The sequence below is a fragment of the Lipotes vexillifer genome, unplaced genomic scaffold (assembly GCF_000442215.2).
Source record: "Lipotes vexillifer unplaced genomic scaffold, Lipotes_vexillifer_v1.1 scaffold809, whole genome shotgun sequence".
In the NCBI taxonomy this organism is placed as follows: Eukaryota; Metazoa; Chordata; class Mammalia; order Artiodactyla; family Lipotidae; genus Lipotes; species Lipotes vexillifer.
In genome coordinates, this window is record NW_006788521.1 from 2,945,215 (window position 1) to 2,968,400 (window position 23,186).

General features: G+C 38.2%; 1 protein-coding gene and 1 pseudogene across 1 annotated transcript; both read right to left on the reverse strand.

The window, feature by feature from the left end:
* Positions 1-544: 544 nt before the first annotated feature.
* Positions 545-19,132, reverse strand: LOC103076205 (nuclear cap-binding protein subunit 1). The gene is made up of 15 exons (XM_007461663.1): positions 19,037-19,132; positions 18,011-18,074; positions 16,472-16,582; positions 15,686-15,750; positions 14,250-14,312; positions 13,932-14,006; positions 11,692-11,795; positions 9,346-9,468; positions 8,277-8,379; positions 7,025-7,118; positions 6,238-6,341; positions 4,324-4,438; positions 2,820-2,948; positions 2,107-2,220; positions 545-719 (listed from the first exon to the last, which is right to left on the reverse strand). Exons 1-15 carry the CDS (start codon positions 19,123-19,125, stop codon positions 606-608), a joined length of 1,467 nt encoding a protein of 488 aa, XP_007461725.1. The 5' UTR covers positions 19,126-19,132; the 3' UTR covers positions 545-605.
* Positions 19,133-20,362: 1,230 nt separating this feature from the next.
* LOC103076468 (ras GTPase-activating protein-binding protein 1 pseudogene) lies at positions 20,363-21,748 on the reverse strand (annotated as a pseudogene).
* Positions 21,749-23,186: the final 1,438 nt, after the last annotated feature.

Sequence of the window (23,186 nt, forward strand, 5' to 3'; positions counted from 1 at the left end):
GAATTTGGGAACTTCTACTCTAGTAACACCTTTTAATAACAGTAGTGTCTTAAAATACTACAGTAATGAAAAATACTTCGAAGAGAAAATTTCAGATGGAGGTAAGAAACCTCACTTTTAGTAAGAAACCACTAATTTTAAAGTAGACTGAGATGATAAATCATGAAATACCAAGGTTTAAAAAACATATTTTCAGTTTTATTTCAGCCATGTTAGGTTACCCATGAGCTGTGAAAAGCTATGCTACTTGATAATAAACCCATCAGTTCTATATACTACTTTGTAAGCTTGACCTCTAGTGTTGCACATACCTCAAATCAGTTATCTTTTGTGCCTTAAGGAGAAAAAATATTAGAGCAAAGTTGTATCTGTCACATATATAATACATCCATCCTATGGTCACTGTCACATTATTGTCATTAGGGAATATCTGCTTTTTAGGGGGCAGTTAAAGGTAATCAATACCATATTCTTCACTGTCCTGTCCTCCCCCTCTGCTTCAAGAAAGGATGCTACAAGAAAGCAAGCATTCAAACCATCAAAAATAAGACATTATTTTGAGATCTTAAAAAAAATCTTGACAGGAGGGGAAAAAAAAATGACCCTTAGGCCTGCAGGGCACAGAACTGCTGGAACACAGCCAGGATATGAGGGTCTAATTCAGCAGTGAAGAGCAGGTTCTCCAGGGTCACCATGTACTGCTGGATTATTTGGTGATGCTGTGGACACAGAAAAGGGGATAAGTGTTTAGGTCAGGAGAAAACGCACATAAGCAATGTTGCAGAACATTTTCCTCAGTGGCCCATCCACACTGGAATGATGGGAAAGAACAGGAAAAAAAAAAGTGGTTTTGCTGGTAGGAATAATAGGCCCCTGAAAAGCCTCAACATTAAGAAAATGTAGGAGTAAACGAGTTCAAAAACAAAACAAAACAAAACGATGTTCAATAATTAAAAAAATCCAGTTCTGGCCTGCTTCTATGTAAATGCAATTCATACTTTCAAGGCAGTGGCAGCAGCACCTGCTACTATTCTAGATGAGGTTCAGATGCATCTCTTCCCTAATCAGGACAAAATAGAGTATGACTTTTAAAAAGCTGTCAGGACAGGGACTGATCTAGGAAGATTTTTTTTTAAAAAGGGGGGGGCTGGAGGGGGAGGTGGTATACATTACAAATAAGAATAGCACTGTTACTAAGTAACCATGGTTTTAACCATGGTCCCTGAAACATAAAAATTTGGAATAATTTCCTTTTTTTGGTTAGGGCTTTAACGTATCTCTTTGCAAAAGAAAAAAATAGAATTAGCCAGTGATCTGTGAAGTATTCCACAAAATAGGAAAACCTCATTTTTTTAAATTAATCTTTTAAAAATAAAGAGGTCATCTGCCTTACTGAAAATCAGTAACTTGTTGAGCCTAACTGGGAAAAAAATGGCAGAAAATGAAATAGTTTCTTCTATGTGTGCAAATATAAACTTTAATATACTCAGATTCCTATAGGACTAACCAGGGGCTGTTAAAGCTTTTTAATTTGACAGTAACTAAAAAATCTAGAATAAGTTTTTGTTTGGAGCCTTGAACTCCCCCCCCCCCTTTTATGCCTTCAATCACTCTTTTCTAGAACAAACAAATGAGGATTTGGGGTGTTAGTATCTGAAGATACAAAGGATTAGTTTCACTCTCTTACAGATCTTTTTCTTCTTCTTTCTTTTTCTTACAGATCTTTAAATCTAGCAGAGAGTAGGTGTTGCATTTTGCTTTCTCTAGGGACCTCAGAGAACTTAAATAGTGCCTCCAGAAACAAGGTTATCATCTGCACATTGAATTTACAGAGATTCTTAAAATCTAATTACTCTTCCCTTAGCATTGTTTTCTCTATATGTTGTATTACAGCTAGGCTCTCCAAAGAGAATGGCAATTAGGAGTCTGAATGATACAGAGCCAATTTAAGCCTAAATATTGTGATGAGCAGCAGTAGGAACAAATGGACACTAAGGGGCTTACAGGTACTACATAACCTCCTGACAGATTTGATGACTTTTTGAAATGGAAAATCCCTGTGGCTGAGAATAATGATGTTTATTATATAATCAGTTTTCCACAAACCTGTAGGAAGATCTGCTGGAGCCTCTCTATACAGTTCTTATACCACGGTGTTAATACACTGGTCCCGTCAGTTTCACATCGTACCAAGTGCTCAGTCAAGATCATGATAAAACGCTGGAAATGGGGTACAAAGTTCCAGAGGTGTCAGAAAATTCTTATACTTCAGAAACAATCACATTTTTGGCCAAGAGACCTCAAAGGTATTGCTTGTTTCACCCTTTGTGGTGTGTATCCATAACTTTCATAATTCAATAAATACTGTCAGTGTGGAAAAGCAGTGATAGTGAGTTAGTATACATCGTTTTTGGCAATACCCGAAGACCTTTAATGTCTAGATTACTTATGCTAGTAATCTTTCTTAGAACCTGTTCTAAGGACATAATCAGAAATGTTAACAGGAATGTATACACAAAAATCTTCAGGAAGGAAAACTATCAATAAATATATCAACAATTGGGAATAATTAAATATGAAAGAGGTATTTAACAGTAGTATCCATTTTTTATAAAGCAAGGAGAAATGCTCATGCAAGAATTCTCATTAAGTAAATAACAGAATTACCTCCAGTTAGTGAACTTTTATTTTTCCCTTGTAAACTTATATATTTAAGATCTTTATAAATGACTATGTATTACTTCTGTGATAAAAACATTTTTTAAAACTAAAGAAATGTACTGTTTCTTTGAACATATCAGTGTCCCAAGCCAAGATACCTGAAATATGACAAGGAAGAGATTCTTTTGTTCACTCTGAGCAGATTCCACTTTCTCCTGCAGTCTTTCTATTTGTTCCTCAAGAGCCCCATCTTTCCTGTCACTGCTTCTGTCATCATCATCACTCCGCTACCGAATGCAAAGGAACAAAGGGAAAACACCATTTAGGACTGCAGTATATTAAATCCCATCAAGCAAATCTAAGGATTTTTATTATGTCTGGTCAAATGCTATTTGAAGACTTGTATTCTATAGTAAAAGTACTCCAGTGTCCCAAACATACAGGCAAAATGTCCCAAGTCTTTATGAGTACCTCTTATCTAGGCCAGGGAAATTCAGTGGCATTTGGGTAATCGTGGTAGATCTGCTATAAAGCAGAAGTTATGCCTTTTATAAGACAGCCCACTCAAGGAGGAAATATGTGTCACATTTTTCCTCCGTTCAAAATGAAAACAGCTTTGAGCTCCATGGAAAATGTACAGCTGATTCTTGTTATTCACCATAGTCTGTTTTACGTTTTATGAAATTGCTGGGAACCCTGAGTTTGTGAACACTGAACTGCTCCTAGGGGAAATACAGGGTTAGGGTCTTGGGAGCCTCTCATCACAACACTTTCATCACCGTAGATCTGCGCTGCCCTCACAATAGCCACCAGCCACACACGACACCTGAGCACTTGAAATGTGATGTGACTGAAGAACTGACTTTTAAATTGTTTTCAGATTTAATTAGCTTATAACTAGTTACATGTGGCTGGTGGTCACCATATTGGACACCACATATCTAGAGAACAGAGTGGTGTGAAGTCAAGTCTCTGGAGTTTGTACGTGTATAAAATGGGGATGATACCATTTACCTTACACTATTTTAGATCTGTGTGTTTACATACATACACTCAGGTATATATGAATGTCTAGATGGAGACTAGCACTCGAACCTCCTCTAGTTCATGTAAATCATTAAGCTTGCTTTTACCCTCTACTCTGATAAATGTGCATAACTGGAAAATTCTGTCATGAACAATACCAGCACTGTTTGCTAAATCACAGGATACAGCCAGCTCACTGTTTCTGCCCCAAATAGCTAAAATACTTAACTTATTAATATGAGAAGTATCTTATAGGCCTGGGAGTGACCCCCCCACCACCCCAACCTTACCGGGGGAGTGGTGAACACAGATAGTCTTCTCCCTCTTCCCCTCTTGCATCAGAAACTCTTATAGAAACACAAGTGTCCTCCTTCCTTCTCCTTCCTTTTTGGGAAGGCAAACATGAAACTGATCCAGAGATGGTGAACTATGGAGAAGTGGGGTTTGTGGCTTCCTAAACAGGTTCACCGTGCAGAATGAGAGAACAGCAGACCCCAGGTCCGTCCCTTCCTCCACTTCTACAAACAGCTCTGCATGATTTGGTCTCGAAAAAATAAGTTCCCATCAAGGTAATGAATATTCGCAAAAGTTTCTGGTATATTTTATTTGACCATTTACAATCAACACAAGACTTACCCGTTTATGTTGCCTTGCGAGTTTTTCTTTAGCCTCTTCTAGCTCCTTCTGGATCTTAAGAACGTGTTTGTTCATCTTACGAATTGTGGAGTGCAAGATTTCCCAAACAAACAATCTTAAAGTAGTAAGGCATTTGATTACTATATGTTAAACTATACTCAGAAAATAAGACCTCTCAACTTTTATAACCTACTCATTCTTGAGGTTTTATATAGCCTTTTTTGTTGTTGTTGTTGTTGCGGTACGCGGGCCTCTTACTATTGTGGCCTCTCCCTGTTGTGGAGCACAGGCTCAGTGGCCATGGCTCACAGGCCCAGCCGCTCCACGGCATGTGGGATCTTCCTGGACTGGGGCACGAACCCGTGTCCCCTGCATCGGCAGGCGGACTCTCAACCACCGTGCCACCAGGGAAGCCCTAGCCTTCTGTTCTTTAGGCAGACAGAATAAGGCATATCTCTCCAGCAACAATTATGATTTTTCTTGTATTGTCAACTGTGCAAAACATCTAGCTCCACCCATTACTCAGGTGAGTGAGCTTCCTGAAGGCAATATTGGGTCCTTGTCATTTTTCTTATTTCCATCCCCTACTAGACACACATAGAAGGTATGTGTACATATTCAATGAAATGGCAAACCAGAAAAAACAGGAACAAAAATACATTTTCTCTCTTCTAAATGTAAACACTAAGTATTGCAACTTGAAATGGAAACAATCTGAGGCTCATTTGCATGGTTTATACTGTTGATATTTAACTAGCACAAACTCAGCCAATTCTCTTGACACATTTAAGAATCTCATTAGTTGATAATAGCTATCAACTGCTATTGATATTGGCTTTTTGGCTTTTAAGCTTTATTGGCTTTTAAGAATGAGATATTTATGTCAACTACTTTCTCAAATTGCTCAAATACCAGGATCACCTGTAAGTGCTTTAAATGTTTGTTGCATAAATATGCATGTGCTTTTTTAAGTAGCTTCTTAACTGCTTGTATGTCTATACATTTGGTCTCTTAACCCCAGGATATACAGCACAGAAGAGTACTTCTTTCTACAGATTTTAATCTGGACAATGACAGTTGAAGTGGAAGATAATAAACCAATCATTTCATAAAACTCAAGGTCTAGAATGTTAGCAGATAGGATAAAAGAGCACAGTACTTTAACTCTGGAAGGGGTGGTCAGGGAAGGCTTTGCAGAGTTAGAGTTGCAGATGTAAATCATTCAGGGTAATGGCTAACACCTACTTGAGTTGTCAGTTTTCTGAGATTTTGCAAATCTGAGAATGGTCTGATGTTGCCTTCATTTGTGAGTACCTACTTGGCTGGTATGATAACCTTAGACCACATTCTTTCACCCTAAGGATTCAGTTTATCTCAGACTAGTATCCTCTGCCAATAACATACAATGCAGAGGATAAAGGTTGTGATGGATTAAATCAAGGACTTTTATGACTGAGGTGAGACCTCCCTCCCCCAGAGGCATTCAGGTGCCCACCAGGCTTTCCTCAGTCCCTCCATGATGTGTAATCTATGACGGACTGTGATTTCTACCAGTTCCGGGTGTGCATCTCAGGTCCCCAGTGGAGCCGGAACTCCTGCCCATGTCCCATTGTCTAGTTGAGACCCTGACATACAGCCTGATCTTCCCTCCCAATAGTCTGGATCCTTTATAAGCATTTCTCCTTGATTGGCTGAGTCCTAATTCAACTTACGTATATCCCTAAGAGACACTGCAACCGGACTGGCTGTGTGGATTTCCATTGTGCAAGAATCTTTGCCAAGTCCAATCCTACCAGATTGGACCATTATATTAATATCAACCTGGTCTGGACCAGAATTTGGAGTTCATGTATAAGGGACCACATGTAAACTAATTCTTAGAGAACAGGAACTTTGTAAAATAATCTGTATTACCTAGTAAAGTCACGAGATAGTTCTGAAGAGAAGATCCAATTTGCTACTGCAGCACAATCAACAATCTGTGTACGAATCATCTTATCTACTAGTACAGCAATCATCTACAATCAGAGAAAATAAATTATTAGGGTAAATCACACTTATATGTAGGCCACGATAATCCCACTGCTGCAAAACTGAAGTTCATTTTCAGTGGCTATGGAACTGAACAATTTAACTATTACGTCTTAAGATTTATTTTGCCTTCCGCTTGGCTCTGGTACTCATTGTAAGGATACAAGAACACAAAGATTGAGCAAAAAGAAAAACTATTAACACTTAAAAATGTTTCTTTAAATTTTAGATGATATATACAAAATATATAATTTCCATCGAATCTTAAAATTTAGAAATACAAGATAGTTTTATCACAAAAGTCTTAATATAACTCTGAAATGTATTTTAATGCCTCTTTATAACACATGGTATGATAATAGTGTATCGAGATTTGACAAATCTGGAGCTTGTTTTTTAGAAACTGGCTAGACTAGATAACTCTTTCCTACCCAACTGGAGAACCTTCCAAGAAATAAGCATTCTTATTAAGTACTTAAAATATGCTGAGATATTATAATACCAAACCAAATCGTAACAATTGCTCTTTAAAGAAAGACTCAAACATCATTACTTTTTCATAGCACTAAAATTACAGATTTAAAAACTTCTATAGGCAAGAGTCAAATTTCATGTTCTGCAATTAATACCTGTACAATCAGCACCTCAATATGTCTTAAATAGTTTTTACCTGTGGATGGTTCCGCCAGACCTCAAACATGACTCTTAGAACGTGTAATTTTCCTTCATCACTTTCAGCTAGGGTTTTGAAGACTTCATGAAACCTTTTGACAGTGGGGGAAAAACACCACATACAAACTTATTAAACATTTTAATATTTTCAAAGCCTTTACAGTGTTACTCAGTTTACAGCGCAATATATAAATGCAAAATAACCAAACGTTAACCATTAAAGGATATAAAAGGTATGATTAGGATTTCAGTTTGTATGGAATTTGTCATAAAATCTTAAGAAAATTATACTATCATTAGCCTAGGACTATAGTTTACTGTGTATCTAAGAATAGATGAGGGCTAAGGAACTGTCTCCAAACACAGGTGCAGTATTCTGACTGTACCTTCTGTGAGAACCCTGCAAGTCATATAGAGACTCGGAAGTTGAGATGGGGTGAGGAGTCTAGTTTCTCTGCTCACCTGAAGGAATATCTGTATGTTCTTTCTTCATTTGGAACTGTAGGACGAGTTAGAAAGTTCTGTCTTTAGATGCCAACCTTTGGGTGGCTCCTAAAAATGTAGCTGGCTCTCAGTTCTGCTAACCTTTTTTCAGGAAGGTGCTTAGACAAGGTGGGAACTTTTTTTTTTAAAGAAATAAATTTATTTACTTATTGATGTGTGGATGGATGTATGGCTGTGTTGCTGTGTGTGTGCTTTCTCTAGTTGTAGCGAGTGGGCTTCTCATTGTGATGGCTTCTCTTGTGGAACACGGGCTCTAGGAGTGTGGGCTCAGTAGCTGTGGCTTGCAGGCTCTAGAGCACAGGCTCAGTAGTTGTGGCACATGGGCTTAGTTGCTCTGCGGCATGTGGGATCTTCCCAGACCAGGGATCGAACCTGCATCTCCCGCATTGGTAGGTGGATTCTTAACCACTGTACCACCAGGGAAGTCCCAAGGTGGAAACTTCTTGACTGTATATATGACTGTCCTATGGACTCAGGTTTTTCACTTGTTTCTCTAAAGGTTTATTTGAAAAAATGTACATTCTATTGAATATATATACATGCAAACTGTGCTAACAGACTGACAGGAGCCACAGGATGGGGATTTTAGCTACCACAAACCAAAACCCATTGTATCAAATTATATGATAATACTGTTATTAAGATCTTCACAGTCAATAATTTTAGGTAAAAATCAGGATGCCACTGGTGTTCACCAAACAAAGTCCTAAACCTCAAGACAGCATGTGTGTTCTTATTGTACTTACTTTGCAAGAGCACTGAAGGAGTGGCTGAATGACTTGGCTGCTAAGTGTAGCAGAGTCTGTACAAAGACCTCTATTTTCAATGGGTTAAAGCTGAATCCTTCATCTGAAAAATAGCCCACAGTAAGAGAGTTAGGAAAATGTTTTAAGTATAGCAGTTTTTTGGTCCCTTGCCTGAATCGCTAAACAGATGGCACACTCACAGCCAAATACCAAGTGAGACATCCAAGCAAATGTCTTTGAGTACTAATAGATGATAAAAGACTATCACTGATTTCAAATACTCAAAATATAAAACTAAGCATAATCTTAATTCTTAAGTTTTTTGGGATTGTTTCCCTAATTCTTCTATATGATCCACTTCTTTTTACAAATACCACATAGATTTCCTTGTTCTTATCTCTCTACATGGTGGCAAGATAATATAGTAAAAGAAAAAAATACAGTAAGCCCTTAAACAGGTCTATGTCCTAAGATGTTTGAGAATGTCTAAATTTAACAGTCATTTTGAATTATACTTTCTAAATACATTTTCTCTAACATCATAATACAAGTTTCTTAAAAAATCTAAACAAAATCCCAATAATAAATAACCCAAACACCATTAATGTTTTGACTGCGTCATTTTTCTGTGCACGTCATTATGTAACACATCTAACAACAAAAATCTGCCCCCCCACAAATGGTTAACCTAGTTGTCCCAGTAGACTTTCATCTCTTTTACTGATTTTTTTGTTTTAGTTATTGTAATTTTCAAGATGTTTTAATATGACATAAAACAAGTCCCTCTCATTCTTTTTGTCTTATCTGTTGATGATAAACTTATAGTTTAATTTGGAGAGAAAATCCAACTTTATAATATACCAAGTCTTTCTGGGCAGGAAACTCTCTAAAGTGAAAGCAGGGAATGTTTAAGGGAGAAGATAGCTGGGTTCTGGGAACAATGGTCAGGCTGCACAGACCAAACAAATATATTGCTTTATGAGTACCCCATGAGATTTAAGAAAATTATGTTTATACTTTTAACATGGCCCATACAGAGTTCCATTCAAGAAATATTTAATTCCCTTACCATCATCGTCATCCTGGTTAGGATTTGGTACATCTTTCAGAATGCTGAAGATTTCATCATTGGTTGCTTTACTTTTAAAGGCAACAGCTAAACAGAGGGCAACCGAATGTCCAGGAAGAGAGTCTAAGCACAGAATGGGGAGGAGAGTAGATCAGGTTTTAAGACTACTGTTGCGATTAGTTAAATACTGAGAAACTTTAAAAAAAAATTCTTTTAAAATAGAGTACTCTTTATTCTAAGATCAATATTCTGTATAAAGATAACCACATGCGACAATTTCATTTAATAGGGCAATGGTTTTTTCACCTAAAATAAAGCATAAGAGGTAATTCTTGCGTCGATACTTCCTTAACACGGAGCTAACTGAAATTCAGAGTATGAGGGGTACTGATCTTCCTCAGGGATGAGGGTGAGGGGACACAGCTGCAGCTGTCCTTTGACAGTCCTCAAATCCCTAGGCCTCCGTAAGCTGAAAAGCTGAGAATCAATGTATTCTCTGATTCTGGTCAATGTACCCTTCCTCCTCCCTTTCCCTAAGACAGTGGAAACTAAATTTGGGTTTGAACAACGTGAAGGCTGCCAACTTAAGACAGATTTTTTGCTTTTCTCTTTTGCTGGGTCCACACACTTGAATCTATGTAAGCCAGATGCTCATGTGCTTTGACTCCACATGTTTACTGGTGGGTAATATCTGTTGAGTCCTTACTGTATTATACTGTACTAGTATATACTGATATACTGTATGGCGTCACCAGAACAACTACTTTTAATGTAAGGTAGACAAAGAGGTAACAAAAAATCAATTCTGACATAGAATGAGCTACTAAGCACTTGGAATGAATAAAGTCAATTACAACAGGTCACATGTGCTGTGTGCTTTTCTTGAAAGTGGGAGAGAAAATAAGTGAAGAAAAAAAGAATCCTCTGCCACTGTGACGTCTACATTCTAGGTGGAAAACTAAGATATTCACATAAGAAGTAGCCAGAGAGCAACACAAAACTGGCTTGCCAAAGGTTAAAAAAATATTTAAAAGACCGGAGCTTGGGCTAGACCCTGGAAAGAGAACAGGAATCAGAAGAGAAAGGGCTTTCTAGAATGGGATAATGCCACAAAGGCAAACGCAAGAAAGCATAGAAAAAATAAAAAAGGAAGTGGGCCTGGCTGGAGTGGAGGTTCGTTTGAGAAGAACTGACAAATCATGAAGTAGGAATGACAGAAGGGCCTTAAGTGTTAGGCTGAGTTATTTCTATGGAAAAAAAGAAAGCTCAGTATTCAACAAAAGTCTGAACCCTTTGATATCAAAGACTGTTATCTTATGGTTCTCTGAGCCAGTACAAAGCAGAAACCAAAACTTGGCACTTACAAGTACCACATCAAGCTTTGCTTTTTCAGGAAAAGACAGTGGTCAAGAGCGGGGCTGCTCAATATCTGACTCTGGGCTTTACCACTCAGAAGCAATCTCACTCTGGCTTTACCTCTTTGAAGCCATTTCCTCGTTGTAAAATTCATATAATAAACATACCTACTTCTCAGAGTTGTTTTAAGGAATACGTGACATAGTAACATAGAAAATGTACTTAGCATTGAAGCAACTGAGTTTATTTCAAGGAAAACAGGTGTAGTCTGAGGTGCAGGTGGAGAACCAGAGGTACAATATGAGAAGCCAAGGGAGAGGAGTGAGTTTCCAGATGCAAAGAACTGCTACACAACACAAACTGGAAGGCTCATGGAGGAGCTGTGTTCAGTGCCATATGAAAAGACTAACTTGGAAACTCCACACCTAACTCTCTACCAGTGCTCACCAATGTACAACTTTACCTTCATTAAGTGTAAAGCACAAAATGGCATATCAAATTATATAGCCCCCCCCCCCCCGATTTACAGTGCAACCCCAGAAATGATGTGACCAAAAAGTAAGAAAAGCGTGTTTAAGAATTTACTTCTAGCGGCATACTGCTGGTCAAAATACAGTCTATGTGCACCTGAACTGTTACCAGATGTTAATCAGTTCGAGTAATCTCCATTGCCATGACAAACATATTTTCATTCTATTAAGTTCTGGCTATAAATTCATCTTGCTATACTTAGCAACATTTAAAATAATGTCATGGATATAACATTATAAACAATATTAAAAGAAAAACTTAACGAGCCAGTAATAACTAAGTAAATCGTAATAAACCTTCAAAATGATGACAGCAAATAAAACAATAGAGGTGAGAAATCACCTTTCAAACAAAATACAAACCCAAAAAGAGAAAAAGTTCACTTTCTCCACTTTAGATAACCGACTTAAGAGAATACTTGCATTACCTTTTAAAAACAGGATTTGTTTTATTACTTACTGCTACTTTCATCTCCATACTTGTAAATGCAGGTTGGGTTTGCAGGATATAGAGCTGAGAAGGTAGGAGGGACAATATCTAATATACGCTGATGGTAAGACAACCTACAATACAAATAAGAGCCTCAGAAAATATCATTCATCAGTTCCATTCTTCAGTAACATCCAACTTACCCAGAAGGTCCCAATCTCCAACACCCCGGACTCAACTGACAACCAAGAAATAAAAGGGGACAACAAGCCTTTTAAACTGTTGTCTAAGCCAGCACAAGAACTCAGGCCTTCTTCAAAACTTACTGGTTTGCACTGAGATGTGGGCCACTGGGTCCACAAGCCTGGAGGCCAGGTATGTGGGGTGGTGATGGTGGGGTGGAATGAGGTAGAGGAAACAGTTTGTATGGTTGGGAGACTGGTTATATTGCAGCAAATACTTATTGAGGCTAATGGGAACCAGGTTTCTTAATGCCTGCAAAGGTATTTACAAATCATGGCAAAGGGTAAGGCTAGGGAAAAAATGAGATGTTTGGTTGGAATTGGAGGGATACACACATCTAAGTGGATATAAAAATAGTTACAGATGTGTGTGTATGTATATAAATATATTCACTACCCTTGTCCATCCAGAGGGCCTAGAACCAATGACACCCCAATAGCAACAAGCACATCAAGTGTCCAGACCTTGCTTCCTAAGTGCCATGCTCCACTAAAAGAAACTCGGACTCCTTGAATAAATAGATGATTCCAGGAAAGGGGCAATGAAATACAAGATAAGCCTGGGACATCTTGTGCCAGAAACAAGGAAATGCTCAATGAATGGAGGGGGACATTAAAGAAGAAAAAAAAAGGACACAGGAGCCACAAGGGACTCCCAATGGACAAATCAGGGACAATTTGAGCATCATAATGAATAAAGACAGTAATGAATTAGAACCCACTTAATGAAATAGTCCCTACTGATATATAAACACAGGAATTAATAAATGGGTGAAAAAGGAAAGCTCTTTCTTACAGTAGAATGCCAACTAATAAATGTAGAAAAAATAATAGACAAAGAGAATCATCACTTGGCAATTACCACAGTGGTGATAGATAAGAAGTACAAGTTGTCAGTGGAGGTCTGATGAAGAAAAGGATGTGAGTGTAACCTGAGAGTATTTCCCACAAAATATTAATCAACTACAAAGGGAAAAAATGGTGAATTTAAGTTAGAGAAGCCTGACATGGCCATGTAATCAAGGTTAACATCTCTAGTGGTGGGACAATGCAAGACTTGAGTCATGAGAGCGCATCAAGGCAACACAACAAAGTAAGGCCTACATTCTTTAAAACTGACAAGGACATGAAAGATAAATAATAATAGCTGTTCAAGATTGACTGAAGAGGGCTTCCCTAGTGGCGCAGTGGTTGAGAGTCCGCCTGCCAATGCAGGGGACACAGGTTCGTGCCCTGGTCCGGGAAGATCCCACATGCTGCGGAGCGGCTGGGCCCGTGAGCCACGGCCACTGAGCCTGCATGTCCGGAGCCTGTGCTCCACAACGGGAGAGGCCACAGCAGTGGGAGGCCCGTGTACCGCCAAAAAAAAAAAAGATTGACTGAAGAAAATGACAACTAAATGCTACACATGTTCTATCCAAGAATTCTGGACCAGAAAGGGAACAGACATTGTTGGGATGGTTAGCAAACTTTCAGCAGCATCTGTGGATCGTATAGTGGTATTACTGTATCAGAGCTCATTTCCTGATTTGGAGAGCTGTATGCTGGTCATGTAAGAGAGTGTTTTTGTTTTGAGGAAATATACAACCGACCATTAAAGGATGCTTGGACATCATATCTGCAACTTGTTTTCAAAGGGTTCAGAAAAAGACCAATATAAAGGGTAGACTACATACACAGAGAGGGAAAAAGGACTAGGACATTAGAACAAATGTAGTAAAATGTTAACTAGGGAATCTAGATGAACACGATACAGAGCTCTGTTTTGGCAGTTTTCCTGAAATTTGAAATTATTTCAAAGTCTATTTGACAAAAAAAACCTTATTGGCTTAATTCACATAGAATCCAGATGGCATGGTTGCCCAAGTTTTTCAGCCTAAATCTTGATTACAAACTGAAAGGGAAGAGAGGTAGGTACTTGGATTTTAAAAATAATATTCTAGACATACATCACAAATGCAGAGAAGGGAAAAATACCCCCACAGAAATTAGAAGACCTAAGCCAAGGAGAAAACACAAAGAACTTACCTCATACATTTTTCTAGAACTTCTCTTACAAACTTTGGTTTGGGACTTTCTAGATCTTGAGTAAGACAATCTGACCTAATGAGGAAATATAGTTTTATAAGTTCTTACACATGATCTGCACCTATACCTAACTTGTACTTAGCTACAAATAGTTCCCTTCTACCTAAATTACTACATTTATGTACATACCAAAAAACCCCTAAATCTTTCAGACCGTGAAGAAGATTGCTTTTATATTATAGTTTTAAATATTAACTTTTAAAAAAAAATAGTAGACTGTAGAGAGAAGAAAGATATAATATACATAACACTGCTTACCAATCTTCCCAGCTCCAACGAAACTGGAAGTTACTTAGATGATGGGAAAACCAATTAATAAACCTATACAGAGAAGTGGGGTGGGGGGGGACAGAAAAGGATGAATGGTTGCAATTTATAACAGGAACTTACATAATCCTTCAGACAAAACCCAATTTCCCCCTACCTACAGCTGTATTTTCTCCTGCCAGTTACCCTTTTCTGTACAAATCCTGTAACTCACCTTCTACTTCAAAAAGTAACAGTCCCCAATCTCACTCCTCCTAACAGTGCTATCCTTTTTAAGTGAATAATAGATATGATTCAAGTGCGTGTTTTATATCAAGTACCTTGTGTTTATATAATTTAATTCTCACAATAACTTCTGAGGAATGTATTATTTTCCCCATTTAACTGACAACGAAACAGAGGTGTGAGGTGCAAAAGTAAAAAAGATTAAAAACGTTTTATAAACGGACGAGCCAAAGTAGTCTCTCATCATCATACCACACCCTTTCACCACAAACAACAAAATATACCATCAAAGCCCCCTTTTCTCTTAAAAACACATCTGATCTCTCTGACTAGATAGGGATCACCTTAGTAGACTGTATAACACTGTGAAATCTTTAAGAGCCCAATGAACACTTGCTGAATGAATGGCATAATAGGGATGCCCAGCACAACTGATGGTTTATTAATTAGACTGGGGAAAAAAACTCAGCAGACACCTTCTTAAAGCACATCCCTCATGTATCTATAATTTCAGTCATTAAAATTACTCAAGATAATAGGTCAACGACACAGGATAGCCTTTACTGATAATTTTCAAATATTGCATTTGAACAGCAGACATGACAGATTATGGAAATGTTCAATATCTGTCCTGATCTACTTTGGGAAACTGACAGAAGAGAGAACACCAGCTAATAAACGTAGTACATAGACCTCACTCAGAAGACAACAACAGGCATGAAATTACCACAGCTATAAAAATCCAATATGGCCTTTTGTATAAACTGAGTCTTGGAGCTGTAGTTACATAGTAGCTAATTATTTTAGAAGCAGATACTATTCATAAACAAAAATACGTATTATATAAACATAAATATACAGTATTAGACTCTGCTTCTACATATGGGTTAGCATAAAACCTATTTTAAAAGCTTACCTACCCAATTACAGAGGGAAAAGTATAACCATACCAAAGAACCAAACAATGCAATTAAAGAAAACCTCAGTATGGGCATCATTTCATATTGAAAATTAAACTAGAAAGTGTAATGTTATAACAATTATGAGTTTTATTATATAAAGGATTATTTGGGGGAGGCAAGAAAGAAAAACCAACTTGGAAATTCTTAAAAAGGCGAATGTTTTCCTGATCAAATTCTTTTATAAAGTACAGGGAGCAGAAGCTGCTAACACTCAGTACAGAAATAAGGAAATTACTATACCTGTCTACGCATGTAGTATTCATTGTGTCCAAACGCATGTATAACATTTCAGTTGCCTGTGCAAGCTGTCAATTTCAGGATAAGGAAAACTATACTCTCCTTGAAAATAAGCTGTGATAGAAAAAATAAATAACATTTCTTAGAAGTCTATATGACAAATAATGCTGAGTTTCGTTTCAAGTAATTGATCTTTGAGTTATCAGTGATGTACATTTGATCTGTATACACTCATGAAATCGAGATAATGAGCATTTACATCATCTCCAAAAGTTCCCCATGCTCTTTTGTAATCCATTCTCCCTTTTTCCCCTCATTTATGCCCCCAAGCAAATATTGGTCTGCTGTCACTATATTACTTCGCATTTTCTAGGATTTTGTGTAAATGGTATCATATAGTATGAATTCATATTTGTTTGGCACCTTTTATTCAATATAATTATTTTGCAATTCATTCATGTTGCTGCCTGCATTGAACATTTGTCCTTTTTTTATTACTGAGTAGTATTCCACTGTATAGCTGTAACAAAATTTGCTTATCCATTCTGTATTGATGGATATTTGGATTGTTTCCAGGTTTGGGTTATTACAAATAAAGTTATGAACATTTATTCTCTTGGGTAAATACTCCAGAGCAGAATGGCTGGATTGTATAGTACACGTAATGTTTAACTTTTAAAGAAATGCCAGACTGTTTTCATGAAGTGATTTAAACCCACAAGCATAAATATTTAATAATCTCTTAAAGTCAGGCCAAAGAGAGTACATTAAAAACAAAGGAAAGGATACAACTTGGGGTAGTGAGCCAGGCTGAAGTTTACACAGTTCAATGAGAAGTGTTGTGTACATCACATCAATGTGAGGGGGTGCTGGAAGTTGAAACAGCTCTGCAAAGATCACCTACAAAGGAATCACAAGTCAGAACTCAATTCAACAGCTATCTACACACTTCTACTATTAGAAACACCTCAATGTTCTAAACTCTAACTCTATGGTATTCATAATAAAAAAAATTACTTTTTAACCTTTAAAATTATGCTCTTTAAAATACAAAGATCTACAATTGAATACTGTAATGAAGATTTCTTATCTCTATAACTCAATCAAATAAGAATATGCAAAAATTAATGCTTAGTTGATACTTCCAGAGAACTGTCCAATTTCAACTCTGGAAGTATCAGAGTTAATTCAGGGAGGTACAGTTTACTGGGGACTCACAGATCCACCAGTTTCATTCCTATAAGAAGTAAAAGTCCTTTGTAGACTCGGAGGATGGGAACAGAAGATAGTTATTAACTCATTCTACACTGTTCCTATATTCTTGGTATTCCAAGACTTTTTTGCCATGCTCTCGTTCACAAACTTGTTTCCTTCCTCCTTATATAATTTGTGGACCATCTACCTCGACTTCTAGAGCCTGGTCTGCATTCCTTCTTCTCACTCCCATCTCCCAAATTTTTGTATGAATTTCTACACATTTTGCAGATTTAAAAATATGATTTATGTTTTTGCATTTCAACTGACATATCAGTGAGTCAAGTTCATAGCCTAAGCACACTCTCAAGTTCTATAAAGAGAACAGATGCAGCATTTCTAAGGAAGTACACAGGTATAGTATGAATAAAAAGTGAATCAAATGATACATAATTATGCTCACTTTGAGTATTTTAACATAAATGAATAATGCAACTGACAGTTTGGGTCAAGTGAAAACACTGTTTTTTGGGAAATAAATCTCTACAAGGTGTTCAACTATGCTACTAGTATCATCCTTCTGTATGACTTCATATGGAATCAAAAGCATTATCTATTTTTTTCCACTTCCAAAACAACTGGCTCTTTTGATTTCTAAGAATAAAGAAGGATTCCTACTTATCCCTACCCTGTGATACAGGAAATAATACACTAGTCAGGGGTATGCTAGTAATAAGAGGCCAGATAAACACAGTTAAAGATGGGTTATCTGCCTAAAGAATACAATATTTTAAAATATTTAAGCCTCTTATACATCTGTTAAGTGGACAATGTGTTGATAGAGGTAACTTACATTATCCATGATAACTATTCATGAATGAAGATATACTATCAATGTATAAATAAATTACAGGCAACTCAAAATTCCATTTGTACACTGGGCTTAACCTCCTCTTTTCTCTTTACTAACATGGCTAACAGAGCTCCAAAATTGAAAGCAATTTCCTCTCTTCTCTATTAATTTTCAGCACCTGCCAAGTAGCAAGAACAACAAAAAGACCAAGAGTAGATTACACTTTACAGTCAACAGAAAGATTCTGAAACTTAAAAACAAGCTCCATTTGGAATGCATACCTCAACTATGTGGTAGTTCAAGGGGATCTTGTTCTTCCCAGGATAACTCACTAGCTGTGCAGCACTATAAAAAGTGTAATTTAAGCTTAATGAGTACACACAGATATATGAAAAACTAAATAAGCAGTTTCAAAAACAGTGTATGTCGATATAAAGGAAATCTTTTCTGAAATGTTCTAGATTTCAGTTACTTAACTACAGCACAGATTATTCTGTCTACCATAAGGAAACTCTTTAATGCATGCAAAACTCCTTGGAAGATCAAAAGGAGTGTAAGTGGGCTTCCCTGGTGGCGCAGTGGTTGAGAGTCCGCCTGCCGATGCAGGGGACACGGGTTCGTGCCCCGGTCTGGGAAGATCCCACATGCCGTGGAGCGGCTGGGCCCGAGAGCCATGGCCGCTGAGCCTGAGCGTCTGGAGCCTGTGCTCCGCAACGGTAGAGGCCACGACAGTGAGAAGCCCGCGTACAATAAAAAAAAAAAAAAAAAAAAAAGGCATGTAAGTAATAATAGTAAGGAAGTATATTCAGATCTACTAACTTAAAATGTTTTATAAGGTAGAGCATTCCCAAAATACTATATTCCTTTCCATTTTAAGATCTAAACCAAAACTTTCCAAGGTTTCAGAAAATATTAAAAATAAATTTTTCCAAAGCTTGATGTCTAACTGCTAGGAAACAGCAAAACCATTAGTATTCATTTATTCCCACAACATTCATACAAAAAACAGCTTGCCATTCAAGTTAATTTGTCCAGAGCACATGGCAAATAGCCACACAAAAGAGCAGGCATCATATGCATATTACTATAAAGCACTACAGTAGTATACAGCATCCAAGAAAGTACTATTTGAGGGTGAAGTGCCTCCAGAAAGCAAATCAAGTGTTTTAGAGATCGGTCTTAGCAAGACAGGGCATCAGGAAGAGAGGAAGATTTTCTTACTCTTAACGTACATTTTGCTCTTACTAAATCATCAAGATTGCTACTTTTTCTCCACTCTAGTAAAAGTACCATGAAAAGCATCTTACCAAGTCTTCCTTTCCTTCCAGTGGGACTTAACGATGCAGTGAAGATTCTCTTCTATTACAAATCTTTCCACTGAATGACTCCCTGGCATTACAGGACCCTGGAAAGAAAATCAAATACATATACTCCAGACCTAGACAAAATATTATTTTTCATTTATTCAACAAATACATCAGAGCTTATTATGTTCCAGACACTGTATTGGATGCTGGGGATAAAAGTTCACAAGTTTGAAAGCTCTGTATTTCAGCACATTTTATTGTTGTGTTCACTTACGTCTACAAGAGAATTAGAATGTCAGCTATAGTGTTTCTTCTACTACATCTGACACTGTACTATCCTTGCCCACTTCAAGTCTTAAATGAAGCAAACTAAGTAATTTTTGTATATTATTAGTCCTATACAGTTTTTAATTTTTTTTACTAGAACAAATCTAAGTTTATTTTTTTTATTATTATTTTTCTTTAAACAACTGCCAAGACTGGAATCAAAGATAAATAGAAGGCACAACAGTTTTGCTCTGGTTCTGTGTTATTCAGATTTTTGAAATTTTTGGGGGTCTTTCTGGTTTTTTTTTTTTTTTACAAATACAAATTAAACATGAAAAAACTCTACTTCAAAAAAAAAATCTTAACAGTTCAAGAAAAGCTTATCAGTTGCATTCTAGACATTTAAAACCTATCTCACAGTTTAAATTTCAATGGTAAAAACAGGTTTTGGAACTGTTTTTCAACCACATATCCAAAGAAAAACTCTACTAACACCTTTTATTCAGTTTTTAACCATACCAGAGAGAATCTAAATTGTCAATTTTTCCAACGGCAATTTTTCCACACCAGAAGGTAGTCATGACTCTCAAAGAAGAGACAATTTGGGTTCTTCCTGCCTTCAAAATGTTTATCAAATCCTGTAATTCTCACAGGCTTTTGAAACATGTAGAAAATAAGTAAGAAATATTCCAATGAATAAAACATACCAAATGTCAGTAATAAGCAAGACACAATCCTTTGGGGAAACTGTTAAAAAAAAATCCAGTCTCTATATGCAAATAAAGCAAGGAAATGCAGTCTTTTTTTTTTCTTCTTTAAAAATCCATTTTTCCTAAAATATCATTCCACAAAACTGGAAGTGAAGGACTAAAAGGTGGGGGGGTGGGGGTGAGAGGGGAAGGATCACACACCAGTAACACAAAAAGTAGAAGTGTACAAACTTAAGCAGTTTATCATAGACTAGGATCAGATTCCAAGATACCAAAGGTTGGCTGAAGAAATCACCATTCTGTGGGAGCTAGGGTTTGTACTGCTGCCTGAAGATCTGTGAAGAGCAATTCACTGCCTTGGAGCAATGCCCCTTCCCACTCCAAATCCTGGTTTCTGCACCATGCCTCCACGGGGTGGGCTTCTCATCCCACCACACAGCCCACCTCGAGGGCCTCCAGGTCCCCGAAGGCGGTTATCTCGGTGATCCCCTTCCCGGGCGGCTCGAGTCTTCTTTTCTTCCACATTCAGACGGACCTCGCCTCTGAACATGATGGGCCTGTTGCTAAGCACCTTCTGAACAGGCTCAGAATCATCAAACACAACGAACCCCAAATTGGGTAATTTCCCACCGCTGTTAATATGCAGCTCCACCACATTCCCATAATTTTGAAAAAAATCTTGAAGCTCTGATTTGTCCACCTCATGAGGCAGGTTGCCGATAAACAGTTGGTGACTGTCAGGGTGTCTCACGATTCTTCGGGGTTCAACGTCACCTTGCTCACCAGCCTCATGGACTGGTCTAGGTCCCCTCTGGGGAGGAACATTTATTCGCTGTTCTCGCACCCTTTGATCCCTCTGAGGCCTCTGCGGTGGAATGTGAGATTCAGGCTTAGACTCTGGACGAGGCTGTGAAGCTGGTACTTTAACAACATGAGGTGGCATCCCAGTAACTGGAACAGCTCCACTGGGTGGAAGGTTCTTACTGGTCACAGATGCCCAAGAAAAGGTTCTCAAGTCCTCCTGCACTATCTGGGCTATGTCTGCAGGCGCTGGAGAACTCTTCTGAGCATCCTCAGGAACAGTTTCTTCCAATATTGGCTCAGACTTTTCCTCTTGGACTTCAGACACCGGTTCTTGCTCTGGCTCTAGTTCAGGATCAGGCTCTGGTTCAGCAACAAGTTCTTCTAAGTCATTGCTGACAGTTTGATCATAGAAAGTTCCAGAATCATCAGGTACCACCACAGGTGTCTGCTGTCTTTCTTCAGGTTCCTCTACTTCTTCTTCAGATTCTTCCTGAGGCTCAGTGACAAAGCCACCAAAGACCTCATCTTGGTATCTGAAGATATCATTATGAACATATAACTTATTTGCAACAGAGCCCTCAGGAGCAAGGACAAAGGTCTGCATGAATCTCCTCAAAGCCTGGTTGTTATCAGAGAGCAAGCCCATCACCTGGACCACCACACCATCATTCAGGGTGGCATGAGCATCAACATGACGGATCTTAGTGTGGCAATTGGTGAAATTTTGTGACATCATTTTCCTATGGATTTCTTTCTGTCCATAGACCACATCTGCTGGCTTTCCATTTGAATCCAATCCCCCATGGACATAAGAAGAGTTCTTTCCATAAAATCTGTGTAGCATGTCTGGGGCCTGGTTCAATAGTGTGCAATACTGTCTCACAAATTCCCACCCGACCAGCAGGGGACTAGGCTTCTCCATAACCATTGCTTTGGTCAATTCAACCTCATCGGGGCATTTCGGGAGTAAAGAAGAGACACACAAGTTGCTCCTCACAGTGCCTGGCACACAGCGAGGGCTTGGAAAAATGTTAGCTATTATCATCACTCAATATCCATGAACTCGCTGCTCCCCCCTTACTCCTTGTAAAACCTAGGAGCAGCACTTCTGCTTCCCGAGTTGAGAAATTCTCAACGCACTTTCGTGTCCCCCACCCAAAGAAAAGCCTCCTCTGGTCTGGGTTAAGCTGGAGACCCCGCCAGGGGAGGAAGGACTCCGCGCGCGGCGGGGGCAGGAGGGAAAAGCTACCGAGCCAGCCGCACGGGGCCCCAGGCCCCCGAGATCACCCTGGGGCCCGGGTGGCAGCCGCAGCTCGCTCTCGCCCGCTGTGGCCATTACAGTTTATTTTTTGAAACCACGGGACTGGATTACTTCCATAAAAAACATGGAGAGAGGGAAAATTTTGTCTCGAACACTATGTAGACATAAAAAAATCATGTATGCATTGAAAGATATCCACACTACGCTGTTTTAAAAAAGGTTGAAGAACATTATCTACATGATATTGTTTAATTAAAAATATATGCATAGCAAACAGGTTCAATGAGTTTACTTATTATTTACTACTTAATGGTGACTCTTACTTTAATCTACTTTATCATTTCTAATTTAAAAAAAAAAACATTTTTTGAAAGCCCAGAACAAAAAAACCAAATCCCCTTCAAACAGATATTTTGAATATTTATGCTCTTCTGGCAAAGGATGATGGGCACATTACAGAGGCAACACCAACTAAGTACAAATAGTACAGGAAAAGCAAATTTTGAGGTGCCATTCTAATGTTCCCCTTGTACAAATAAATACCTAATCACAAAGATTCTAACAGTCTTACTGTAAATTAGACTTCCAATTATATATACTCTAATTAGACCGTTACATAAACTAAAAGCATTTTATTATATATGCAATATTGCAAGTGGGTAGCAAGTTGATAATTTTGTACCTATAACCAATTATCCAACAACTTTTTACCCTGAGATAGAGTATATATACACTAAAATTTCCCTGGTCATAAGCAACTTTCCGTAGAAGAGAGAAGACAGGGAAAGAAAACTCAAGTTTGACCTAAGGTGGTAACATTGGTTCTTATGCCAGTGGTTCTCAACTGGGGTAAATTTTGCCCCTAAGGGGACATCTGCCAATCTCTGGAGACATTTTTGGTTGTCACAACTGACATGCTACTGGCACCTAGAAGGTAGAGGCCAGGGATGCTCCTAAGCAACCTACAATTCACAGGACAGCCCCACAACAAAGGATTATCCAGCCCAAAGCATCAATTGTGCTGAGGCTCAGAAACTCTGCTCTATGAGACGCCCTCCAGCGACCTACACGCAGAGGCAGGGCCAAGTCGAAAGCTGAGCCCCTGTGA

Coding starts and splice junctions, on each gene's coding strand:
- LOC103076205 (XM_007461663.1), bottom strand. CDS start 19,125: ATGCCAGGGAGTCATTCAGTGGAAAGATTTGTAATAGAAGAGAATCTT. Junction 16,583..18,010: donor TGAACTACCACATAGTTGAG/GTATGCATTCCA, acceptor ATTCCTTTGTAG/GTGATCTTTGCAGAGCTGTT. Junction 15,751..16,471: donor CTGGCTCACTACCCCAAGTT/GTATCCTTTCCT, acceptor TGAAATTGACAG/CTTGCACAGGCAACTGAAAT.